Genomic DNA, 12586 nt, shown 5'->3' with positions numbered 1-12586 from the left:
TGCATATGGCTTTTTAAAACATCCCTGTTGGCAGCCTTGCAAAAGTCCTCTCCCCCAAGATGGTGACGCTACCCCATTTGGCAGAGGGATTCCCTGAAATTGACACAAAGTAAATGAGGGTTGAAAGTTCAAGGTGTTTTTGCCTGCTCAGTGGCTCTGTTTCTTTTCCAAGAAAAACTTTCATTCTGCATCAATTTGCTTGTTCTCCATAAATTATTTTACTTCCATTGCCCAGTGGGAAAAACAAGAAGCTATGCAGAGGCCCTGATAACTCTATTTTTTGACACATGAAACTCCTGCTAATGACTTATGAGAGATTGCCAGTCTCACACACTTTCAAGCCAAAGGAACTGGCAGCCCTGTCTCACAGGTACACATATGTGGAGCTTCTTAAGAAGCTGAATTCGGTGCCAAATGCTGTTTCTGCAGCAGTTGCATAGAATCACAGAATGGGGCCCAGTGGATGAAAACCAGTAAATCAGCCAATGTAAGATTTGATGCAGCTGAGTTGTCTCTCACCATTTTGTGTGTGTGTGTTTTGGCATTGTTCCCATTGCTTCTTTGTGATTATATCATCCCAAGCATATTAGTCTTTGAGCTATACCAGGGGTAGGGAACCTGCGGCTCCAGATGTTCAGGAACTACAATTCCCATCAGCCCCTACCAGCATGGCCAATTGGCCATGCTGACAGAGGCTGATGGGAATTGTAGTTCCTGAACATCTGGAGAGCCGCAGGTTCCCTACCCCTGTGCTATTCGGAAGCCTTTAGGAAAGGCAGCTTGTTTTCAGCTGCATGTGACTAAGCTAAGTAATCCTTCTCTAGGTACCTCAATGGGCTGATCTGTAAAGAATTACTTCACTTAATGCCCCTTTTAATCTATTTGTTTTTAAGCCAGAAGGAAAAGTCAGGTAGAATTAGTTAAGATTAACCTAGTGGCCAATTTCTCCTGAAAGTAAGGTGAGGCAGGTAAGAGCCGTGCTTCTCTTTAACAGGACTTCTTCAGCCATGGTTGGGGAATGGGGCTTGTTTTGCAAGACTCATGATTTACTGAGGTTTACGAAATTAATAATGGTCTCCTCATGCACCTAAATGTGTGTGTGTTGCCTTTCTTCACTGGGCATTCCTTAGCATGAGTTCTCCTGCACAGGCCTGCATGTGCCATCTGAACAACCTCTTGAGTGGTGACTGTAGAAGCTACCTGCTCACAAAAGGAATTGCTTGGCCTGCTTCGTAGTCAGATGATGATCTGTTCTAAGCCCCTACAATGTCAAAGTACAACTATGAGCCACACTTTAGAGCATAAAAGCAGGGAATCTCTGTCTAGGCAGGTTATAATTGTTCATATTCTGTATTATGCACCATCTAAGTTCCATTTGCAACTATCCCTTTATTATTAATTTAAAAGTCTATCTAGACTTTAAGAATGAAGGAAAAACCTTGGAAGTATACCATGTTTTTCTGCTGAGCATTGCAGAATCCAGCAGTTTTAGGATCAAATGAGACATGATGTTCCAAGTGTGCTTATTCTGTCCTCTCTTCACAGGGAAGGGTCTTGAGTGTATGGGAAATGGGGGCAACACCCTGATCCCTCCCCCTCTATGCTGCATTGCTTTAAACTGTTTGGTCCAATCCTGGTACCAGCAGTTAGCCAAGCTTCTTAATCCTTAAAATGACGGGTTTCACCTCCTCTCCTTGAATACTTCTGATCTGGTTAAAATACACTCCTTTGTCCTTTCTTCACATGTGAACAGGAAGATACACCAACAAATACACCTGGATTCTCTTGTCATGTCTACTTTGAACCTTATAAGTTGAATGCTGGGATTTCTGTGCTGTATGTATGCCTTTCTGATCATCTACATAGTCTCTGTAACCCTGCAGTATTACCCCCCTTCCTGCCCTCATCAGCCCTCACCACCTCTGGTTGGAGAAAAATAAATAAATCTGTGGAAGTGGTAAGATTTACATCCGGCACAAATTGAAAATAGGGTGTATATCTGTATCTAATTGGATAATGATTTAACAGAGTAAAGATTTTCTGATTGCAAAGTGTTTTGAAGTTGATGATGTATGTTCCTCCTTTTAATATTGTTATGTCCATCAAGCCATTCTTTGTCCAGATTCTCTGAGGAAGTGAGTAGCAAGTAGTAGTAAAAAGAAGTGATCTGGCTTTACTTGTCACTTTAATTATCATTTGTCAGGTACCTGCCCAAAGGTGACCTGTAAATAAAATCAAGATGGGTATATAGTGGAACAAATGGTTGTGAATAAGATGCTAACAGTGCCCTTAAAATATCGTATGTGATTTTTAAAAAAACAAGTTGGAGAAAGACTGCTCATAAGAAGCACCATTTCCATTAAGTCTCAGTGCCATTTCTTCCCCTCTGTCCTGTCTCCTTTGGACAGCCTCATGTCTGTAGCCACTGACACCTGGAGGACTCGGTACACTCCTCTCCAGGGATTCTGGAGAACCACAGTTTTCCAGTTCAAGTCACTCAGTGTCTAAAACGTGTCAAGCTGTGAGTTGGTTTTTCCTCTTCTGTGGGGCTGGAACCAATCTCCCCAAGGGGGAGGTAGGGGTGATGGAGGTTAACTCAGGTTTGAATTCCAGGCTCAGTGGCATTCAGCTGACTCCATATCTGCAAGCTGACAGCCCTCATTTGCCGGATGGTCGCCTCCTGGGACTCCAACCATCGGGCAAGAACACGAAGTGATTCATTCTGTAATACTACAGGGGAGTGGAGAAGAAACCTAACATTAATACTCTGGTTTGGTTATACAGTCTTTAACCTGTACCTCTTCCTTTCAACTAGCAGAATTTTACTTTGTGATATGCTAGAACCTTGAACCCTTGAGTTTCAGAAAACAGAATTTAGGAAGAGAGTTGAGATGCTGCTTACTTCTCCCTTGCCAGAACCCCACAGCTGTAGTGGCGAGAAACCTGAAGTAGGCTGTGTAAATAGTAGCCTTCCAGTCTCACGGGTACAGTCTTGATGGGTTAGACTAGAGCTTTTATGGGCAGGTTCAGTGGGGCAGCACTGAGTGGAGCTAACCTGGGTTGTTGCCACAGTTGGACCCTTCTGTGTTGTGAACTGATCGCTTTCCTGCTAGTAGGCAACAGAAACACCATTTGGCCTGCCCATGCAGCACAGACATAAGCTGGGGTTGGAAGAACAAGGAGAGGCTTATGATGTTGCAGCTGCAGCAGCAGCAGTGAAAGGAGGTGGCTGAGAATTCAAATGCTGAATTCTAGGTTTCAACCCCAGTAGTTCTGGTTCCTTAAGACCTCCGGTGTGTCTGTGATGCATCAGGAATTTGAATAATTATTCTTATTTGCACAGGACTTTCAAGACTTCAAAGGGATTCTAATCCTTAAAGTCCTGTATTGCATACAGAGAACTGAGACACAGTAGACTTGAGATTTGAACCAAGGAGTCCTTCAGATCTTACTGCTCAGTCTCAGTGCACAGTTACTCTAGACTGAGCCCCTTGACAGGGCATGGGATCGCACAGTCATTTCACTGTAACACCAGCTTTCAATGCTAGTCTGGCATAGTACAATATTAGCTGGTTATCCATTATTTACAGCACTTACTGTGTTACAGTAATTTATGGGGTGTCCATTAGGCAGGGGTCATTAACCTTTCCAGACCTGGGGACCTGTTTAGGTATAAGTGTGACAGGAAGGAACCTGCATCATAGTCACGTAAAAGGCAGAGCTTTGGTAAAAAGGAGTATTCTTCACCACAAATAGTGCAACTCCTATACAGAGTTACACCAGTCTAAGCCAATTGAAATGAATGGGCTTAGACTGGTATAACTCTTCTTAGGCTAGTACTGCTAGTGACCTCATCATGCTGTCCCATTTCTCCATTCAGTAGGCATGCAGAGAAAGACAGAAGGTCTCTGCAAGGATACTAGCCGCCAATCCTTTCAAAAAGCAGGAAGCAGATGGTGGAGCTTCTAAGATCTGGAGTCTAGCAGGTGCAAGGCCACAGTGCTGGTAGAACTAATAGAAATCCACAACATGGGACACGTCTAGATAGAGAAGATTTTTCCACAATCTTGAGAGGTTTGGAGAAAAATCAGTTAAAAACAAGGTTTTTTTGTTTTAAAAAATCCCTCCTCCTCCAATCATAGAAGTGGTACCTGTGCTTCCACAAATGTCAGAGTAACACAGCCTTGCCACCTCAAGAAAATACGTGGCACAATCTCTGTTTGAGAAGCTTATCTCATAGGGATGTAACTGGCAGAGGGAAGCCAGTTGGGAGGTAGCGGGCAAGAAGGCAGGTCAAAGCATTAGCTCCCCTCTCTGCTCTGTAGCCAGATGAATCGGAGCGGAACAGTGTGAAATGAGATTTCCTTTCCATTGTGAGTCTCCCAAGGTCCTCCTTTCATCAAAGGTCATAGCGTGCCCAGGGGGACAGTCTCAAACAGATCTTTTCTCAGAGTCCCAAGAATGGGTTGTGTGAGCACACCTGCTGGAGGTTTGCTGCCAGAGTCCAGAGGATGTCTGACCAGGGGTGGGGACAATCTCACTATTCATAGGTAAGCTGTGAGAGCACACCTGGTAGGGCTGCCTGGGGAGGTCTGGGAAGGGAAAACAGGTTGTTTTCAACTTGCCTGAACATGGCAGCACAGCTGGGGCAGCCATGCGGCAACATGATGGTTCCTCAGATTCCTGTTCCCAAAGCTTTCTTTTGCATAATGTATTTAAGATCATGCAATTACTTGGGCTGAACCGTCTTTAGGTGTTCCACAGAGCTTCTTCTTTCTTCTTCACCCACCCCTTTTCCTAGAGGTGGACACTGAGCAGCTCCCACCACAAACTCTTTGTTATTAACACCAACCAAAACACCCCATGGTATCCCAGACATACCACTCAGATAGACAGCCAGTGTGGCAAGAGCAAGGCTGGCCACTACGAGCACTCCCAGGAGAGCAAGGAAGCCTGTGGGGCAGCAGGTTGGGCTGAAACAGGGGCAGCAGGTGCAAGCAGGGATGATGTGGACAGCTTGGACTGGTGGTAGGAAGGATGTGTTGTCCTCATTAGGTAGGCTGAACTGCTTGGAGAAAGTGCCGTGAGTTCTCTGTGGTGTGTTGGGTGGGGAATAGTTGCTTCCTGATGAAGAAAGGAAGGAGAATTGTTGAATTGAGGTCAGAATTGTGGGGTAGAGGGGAAGCAGGGAGATAAAGGATGCAAAATTCCTGGAAACCCATGGAATTGGCAGGTCATGTGATTTGTGTGCTTTTTATTTTACAACTTATCCCATCTTTCTACCCTCACAAGGGCCACGAAAGTGGCTAACAAATTAAAACATTATTTATTTATATCTCACCTTTCACTCCAGTGGGAGCCAAAGCAGCTTACATTGTTCTCTTTTCCTTTTTTTATCCTCACAACTAGTAAAATCATGTTTTTAAATTATTAAAAACAATTTAAAAAAGAATACCATTGCTACATCATTAAATGGTAAAACATGATATTTGGGTTGGGTCTGGGTAATATGAAGGAGCCAGGTGGAATTTTTGTCTGGAGATTTTTAGCAGTCCTATCTGAGGTGGAACAATTAGAATTTCCATTAACTTCCTCTCCACCCCACCCAGAAGGGTTCCCCATAGCCCACAGGGCTCGCTTGCATGTTTATGACTGAGGCACTCTGAAGATGACTGAGGATCTTAGGATGGACTACATACCTTCTGAGCCCTTGGCACAGTCATGTCTGCTGGACGCATAGTGCAGGTCACTAATGGACTCCACTGCATGCAGGTTTATTTCTGCCATGTCATTGCTGCCAAGTTCAAAAGGGGTCCCTGTTGAAGAAAGGGAGCAGCAACATTCACCATGGCATCTTCACAGGGCAATGCGGGGGGTTGGAGGTGAGATGCAGCTGTCTTCAGTCAGTCATCTCTATGAGCTTCCACTGAAGTGCTCTGCAAATCTCATCCTCCTCAGGCTGTGTTCAATACTCTCTCCTTGATTACATTCCCCTTTTTGAGAAACAGTACATAAACATAATTTCTGCCTCCCTATTTCTTACCCAGTCTTCTAGTCCCTCGCACTGTTTTGTGTTCCACCATTTTTTTTCACATGCTTAGCCTATTGTTTCTTCACAAGTACTAAGCCACATTTTTGTTGGACTTTATAGAATTCTCTAGGATTGCAGGTAGATGGGTACCTAAGGAAAAATGAGAATGAAATCCGCTTTGTATGTATCATGACCTACTCTGGAGTAAAAGGAATGCCGTGGTAGCATCTAGCAGGATCTATTTTGGGATTCCCCAACCTCTCATGTTGCTGTAGTCAGAGGTTTCCAACTTCTTTCTAACCTTGAGGTGGTAAAGAGGGCAAAGAGTCTGAAGCAGCAGACTTAAGAACTGTCCTATTAATCTCAGTGATCATGCTTTCTTGGGCATCTTGGAAAAGACAGATGGAAAGGAAGACAGTTTCAGTCGAGATGAAGAAAAGGATTTGCTCCAGGACCCTGTTATGAGTTTACAGCACATATTATCTTTATATCTTTAGCTTTGTAACAAAATTGGTCTCTACCATGTCTTAAAGCAGCTGTAATAACATCACTTTTCCTTTTAGTTGAAGGGATGACCTACTTCATTAGTGACAGTATCTGAAAATGTGGGAAACAAATGAATTGTGCACACTTTCCATCAAGGCTAGGTAATGTGTTTAAACCAATGATATTTTGATAAGGTGGCCAATAAAGTAACAGGAGAATAAGAACCGAAAGGCAGGTATGCTGACTCCACAAATGTGGCCCAGCTGTTTTTGTTGAAAGCTCTTTAGGAAGAAAACTATTTTCAGATAGCTATATTCCATTGAAACTGTATTTAGTTTCAGATAGCTATATTCTACTTTTCTCCCTATGGAGCTCCAGAATACTTACACCATCTGCCCCTATATTGCTTTCTTTCAACAATCCTGTGAGGTAAATTAATCTTGTGGGGTGCAGGGGCGTAGCTATAAGAAATGATGCCCAGAGTAAGCACTGAAATTGTGCCCCTCACCCCACCCCTGCCTGGACTCCACTACCTCAGTGGAGCCTCCATGGTGAGGCAGTGGACTCTAGATGGGGAGGGGTGCCGAAGCCCCCCTAACTGTGTTAATTAAAAGGATGGCAGGCAGGAAAGAAGCCAGTCTTACAATTAGTGTACCAGGTTGCTTGTAAATGTGCTGTGAAGGGGCATTGCAGTTATTCAGACTTAACTAAAACTGCACAGATATCGGGGGAGGGGATGATTGCTTCCCCCCCTCCAATCCATCTGTATCGGATCATCTTCCCTCTCTAGGGATAGAACAGGTAGGAGGCTATGCAATCTCCCCATACCATGTGGGCAGATGGTATGTGTATTATTCAGATCGACAGAGAACAATGACAGTGGCGAGAACAATTATACTGCAAGACAGCCTGTATCCAAGAATTGTAATAGGTTGATAGGAAACCAGAATCCCCTGGAAATGAACTCATTAGAATGCTGAGTGTGCCTAATTGAAACTAATCTCCACAGTTGTAAGGGGAGAGCAAGTTAGAACAGGAACAGCTAGTTACAGCTGGAAATTGACTAGGGGGAGCCCTGGTCAAAAGGTAGAACACTGCACAATTCACAGGTTGCATAACCCTTAGCAGGAGATCTGGAGGAACTCCTAACAGGTGCTTCAGACAACACATGAACATGGCTGGCGAATAGAAGCTGGGCCTGGCAGCCATGAGGCCTAGGCCAGTTTGAGAAAACCAGAGTTCTGAAAGGTAGGAACAATAGGCTTTGGGTGCCATTTATACCTGCACCTCCATTCTGGAGTGGTACAGTCCTGGGAAGTCTATACCAAAAAAGGTAGAGCGAAAGTATTTTCCATTTTACTTCACATGAAGGAAGACATCGTTCCATTGGGCAAATGATCACTTTTATATGCCCTGCAGTGCTGTTGGTGCCTAGAAATATATTGATCTTGGTTCTCTTATGTGCCTATGCATATTTGTCCCCAGTGGTCGAGGTAGCTCACCCTCCTTCAATACCTTCCCTCAAACATGTCCAGGGGTATTAATGTTTGAAACAAACAACCATTTTCTTCAGTTATTCCAATAAATCATCCAATGGTCTTTTTAATTGAGGGTTCAGAAGGGAGATTCTGGTGCAGTTCTGTAAGGATCCTTTCAGATCATGAGTGGTAGATCTACTTTAGTCTATCCTTTCTATGTCTTAACATGTTGTCTAACACTTTATTCGCAAGGGTGTTCTTTGCTTCAGTTGTGCATTTCAGATATCACAGTTTGTATTTTGTCAGACACCTTCAATGTAATTAATGTTCCAGGCTAACCACCCAGTAATTTACTCATAGAGCAAATGTCACACAAGTACAGCTGTATTCTCTGCTTCAAAGGAATTCTTTCTTGGTAGAAGAGAGGGGAGCATCAGGTTTTGATCATTTAGTCAGGCAGCATTTTAGTTTCCCTCCCAATATTCAGGGATTATTTAGAACAGGGGAGTACCTCAATAAAGTGTTAGGTGGGCAAGGGTAACATCTCTCAATCCAAAGAACAGGCAGCAGTTCTTATCACTACTAATTGTCTGAGCTGAGCTACAGTGTTTGCAGCAGCCAATATTTGCTCACTTAACTCTCTTTGCCTGGGTGCTGACTGGAGCAGGCAATATGAATTAGAGCATCTATCCTTCTATTCTGCCTAGCAGAGGGAACAGGGATCCCACAGGAGGTCCCTGTTCCACTGCTGTCCCAAGGGAGAAAGCAGGCAAGCCATTACCAGCACTTGGTCTTGTTCATTATAACACTGCAGAATTGCTGCTGCTTCCTCCCTCTGCCTGGTTCCATGTGCAGGCAGGCGACCTGCTGCAAGCCGGGGAAAGAGGAAGAGCCACAACGGAATGTGCAGAGCAGGAGGAAGGTCCAATCCTGTCGCCACTGCTGCTGCTGCTGTGGGTGGGTCAGTGGGGGACTCCAGAAGATGTGCCACAGTACTGACCTCCGATGCCATCTCTGACAGCAGTTACTGCTAGCACTGTGATACATCACCAACAGTAGTTCTCCTCTTCCCCATTTTGCATGAGGTCAAGGCCCTCAGAGATTCTTTGGGTGGGAAAGGCCTTGACAATGCACCCACCCAGTGCTTGAGCCCCTATGTCCATCTCTTATTACCATTCCCCTGAGACAGCTGAACCACCCCGGCTTTAATGCTTCAGATTCTGCCACGTAAGAAAACAGATTAGTATTACCCTTCACTTTCCCTATTTAAACGGCATAGCTGCTGCTCAGACACCCAGGGACAGATCCTTCAGCACCTCCTTAGAGAGGATGGAATTATGTACTACAATGCTGCATCCCACACAAGTCCTCAACAAAACTGCTGTCCTTTTCTCTAATTGCACAGACGACACCCAACCCAGAGGCTTGTTTGTCTAATTTCAAAAGTTGCAAACCCAAGACTGATGTTGCTTTTAAGTCATTACTTGCCCTGAGACCTCTTCTTATTTTCTGAATCTGATTTGCTTTTTGCTACCTCATCTTGCTAGATGCTTTAATAGCAACACAGCAGCTACAATCTAGCAGGTGAAGCTTTTTTCTTTTTCTTTCTTTTGGCAGGGAGCTACAGAAATGGTAGGGGATTCACCTGCTGGACTTCTGCCTGTCATGCATCTGTTAAACGCTGACAACCCTATCCCTTCATTAGGAATCCTTTGCTGATTAAACAAGTCATGGATCAACATTACAGACATTTTGGGATCATTTTTCAAGGACACATAGGACATGGAGTTCATAATTCCACTTTGAGGACCCATCAGAAGGCAGTTAAACAAAGTTGCATGAAAAACAGAAAATCAACAGAAATAGTTCTAGGATCTTGTAAATTTTCCTCCTCAATCACTTAACCCTCATCTGGGCAGTGAGAAGGGTTTTCATTCTCACAGTTATCCATTTGCTTTAAAAACAAATTGTAATAGAAATATTTTGTCCATATTGTTAAAATGCTTTTCTGATCCCCATTGAGGTTCAGATCCCCACTGTGTCATGGAAGCTTTCTAGGTGACCTTGGGTCAGTCATTCTCTCAACCTAACTTACCTCAAGGGTTGCTCTGAGGATAAAATGGAATAGAGAATGATTTCAGCCACTTTGGCTTCCCACTGACATGGAAGATGGGGTATTAAAAATAAATTAATATGGTTAGTGTGATTTGTCTAGATATTGACCACTTCATTAAATGTAGTTGGTTAGAAAATGTAGAATTAGAATCATGATTTTAAGATCATTAACCACATTCTTAGCTATGGTGTTGACTGATATACACATGCAAACATCCTGGCTTAATCCTGACTGGAATACCAGCTAGCTCCCTGCAGGAAAAACAGAGAAAAATGCAAAAGCAACAAGCAGAGAATTTGTCAAGGCAATCTAGAATTCTGGTTTCCCAAACTGGCAGTTGTTAAAATAAACCATGATTTTGCATTCTGGTTGAACCAGGTCAATTGTACAGACATTTCAAGGACAAAGGGATCTTGCATGCTGCAAAATATCACTGTTGAGCCTGTTCCTGGTGCAACTCTGAAATTCAGGAAACTATGTAAACTGCACTCAGGACCTTAACTAATCAGTCTTATGTTTCTGTGCTCTAATGAGTCTCTATTCACAACTACTCTCCATGCATTGAAAATACCTTCTCTTGTAAAATATAATATTAAATTAAAATAAAATAAAATAACTCATTTTTAGCCCTATGGGATACATATTCTATAATAATAAGCCCTGTGGGTAGGACGGCTGTTTCTTGTGTGGGAGCATGCTGCTATGTCTTCAGCATCACTGTTGGTAGTCATTATCATCACCACACATTTCATATGAGGGCAAAGACCAAGTCAGCCTGTAGCAAAGTTATCTCCCTGCCATCCTGGGCTAGATAACCCCACAGGGCCATCATGCCTGATTCAGGGCAAAACTGAGATCCTGCTTGTCACAGCAATGTGGGAGAGGGGGTGGCGAAGAGTTCAGGGTTGGAATAAAAAACCCTACCCTTACAGCTGAATCACACTCTGGCAACCACGAGACAGGCACATCTGGCATGCTTTCCGGCTTGGAGAGAAGAAGTGGGCTTGACTCACCCATAGTGGAGAGGGTCAACAACTGTGGTGCTAATTAAATGCCCTTCAAATAGATTCACACCTTGTTCACTTCCCTGTCTCTTGCCTATGACAGAATTACCCTCCCCTCACTCAAGCTTCTCGTTCTTTTGAACCCGCCCAACTTTAGTAGGTGTTTCCTAAACTTGTCTTTGGTCTGAGCCAGCTAAAGCTGCGAGCCTGTTCACCTGAGCTATCATTGTCACATTTAACTACAGTAATGCTGCCATATGATCACTGTTTTGTTAAGATATGTTTGAGGTGATCGTGACAGCAGAGCAGCACCTAGCACTAGCATGTCAATAGAGAGAATTTTTGTACTCCAGATCTCAAGGACGTGCAATGTCTTTATTAGCTATGCTCCATTTCTCAGCCATTAATAGTATTTGTACATGTCCCCTTAATATACCTTTGCAATCCTGTCCCCAAACAGATGGTACCTTTTCCAGTTTTGCTGGGCATCACTCTAGCCAGGGTCTTCTTCCAGTGGCTCTTCTGGAGTCAACACAGGAAAAAAATGGGTGTGGAAGTAGTTATAAGGGGCCTATGTGCACACACACCCAGGCACAGATGAGAAAGTAAACATAGGCTTCTGCCTGCCACATCAGCTGCTCAGCCTTAAAATAGGATTGGGAGGAGTCCAATAAAGAGCTATAAATAGAGACCGAATAGAGGGGTCTGAGCAGATACTTCATGAGCTATATTAGCTGAGTGCCGGAACACAGAAGATAGAGAGTGAAGAAGGGGTATCTTGTGGGGCAAAGAATGTGGATGGAATGCATGGATATGTGTATGATACAAGTATGGAGGGAACTACAGCAAGAGTGTGTTGGGAATGGAAGAACCAATCAGTGAAAGCAGGCAGAGTCCACTAGGCTTACCTAGGCAATTGCCAGTCTGTCCCAGAGCTGAAGTGATGGTATCGCAGGATCATCCACTACAGCAAGACACCCAAACAGCAGGAAGGGATTAGGAGGCATAGCACAGCAAGCAGCTACACCAGCTGTTGTGTCACACAAAGGCAACAGGGAGGTGAGCAGTGCCTTCTGCCTTTGCCAGGTCCACGACTGGTGATGGTAAGTTGCAACCCTGGGCCCCAAGAAGGGTGGCCTGATTGGGAACAGTTTCCCTACAATGCAAGCTGGGAGAGAGTTCATTTGCCTAGGATGTCAAAAGGTCCTTGGGCTAGCCCTCCGAATGGGAAAGCAGGTGAAACTTTAGGGTATAACAACAGCAGGAGCTCAGATCCTTTTCCTGATAACTGATTCTTTTTGAGAAGAGATTCTTTAATTTTAAAAAATGCTAAACATCAGTAAGCATTTGTGGTAGAGCTGAACAGGGCTATCTGTTGTAAACTAATCCCAGAGTACTGTCCAGCTGCAGCATTCTGTACTAACAGAAGTTTCCAAATACTCTTCCATGGCATCCCCAGGTAGTCAAATCT

The 12586-nt window shown here is 44.0% G+C and overlaps 1 protein-coding gene across 4 annotated transcripts; it reads right to left on the bottom strand.

Moving 5' to 3' along the window:
* Positions 1-2166: 2166 nt before the first annotated feature.
* On the bottom strand, positions 2167-11725 carry LSMEM2 (leucine rich single-pass membrane protein 2). Of its 4 annotated transcripts, XM_048489808.1 has the most exons (5): positions 11583-11725; positions 5700-5816; positions 4882-5124; positions 2590-2730; positions 2167-2558 (listed from the first exon to the last, which is right to left on the bottom strand). In XM_048489808.1, exons 1-4 carry the CDS (start codon positions 11602-11604, stop codon positions 2597-2599), a joined length of 516 nt encoding a protein of 171 aa, XP_048345765.1. In that variant the 5' UTR covers positions 11605-11725; the 3' UTR covers positions 2167-2558; positions 2590-2596. The 4 variants fall into 4 exon arrangements, with proteins under 4 accessions (XP_048345765.1, XP_048345764.1, XP_048345766.1 ...); XM_048489807.1 differs by having other exon boundaries at positions 2167-2730; XM_048489809.1 differs by having other exon boundaries at positions 2167-2730; positions 11552-11721.
* Between the last annotated feature and the right edge of the window lie 861 nt (positions 11726-12586).

This window comes from Sphaerodactylus townsendi, linkage group LG03 (genome assembly GCF_021028975.2).
Source record: "Sphaerodactylus townsendi isolate TG3544 linkage group LG03, MPM_Stown_v2.3, whole genome shotgun sequence".
Classification (NCBI taxonomy): domain Eukaryota; kingdom Metazoa; phylum Chordata; class Lepidosauria; order Squamata; family Sphaerodactylidae; genus Sphaerodactylus; species Sphaerodactylus townsendi.
Note: the sequence above shows the minus strand (reverse complement) of the source record. Positions and strands in the feature narration are given on the sequence as shown.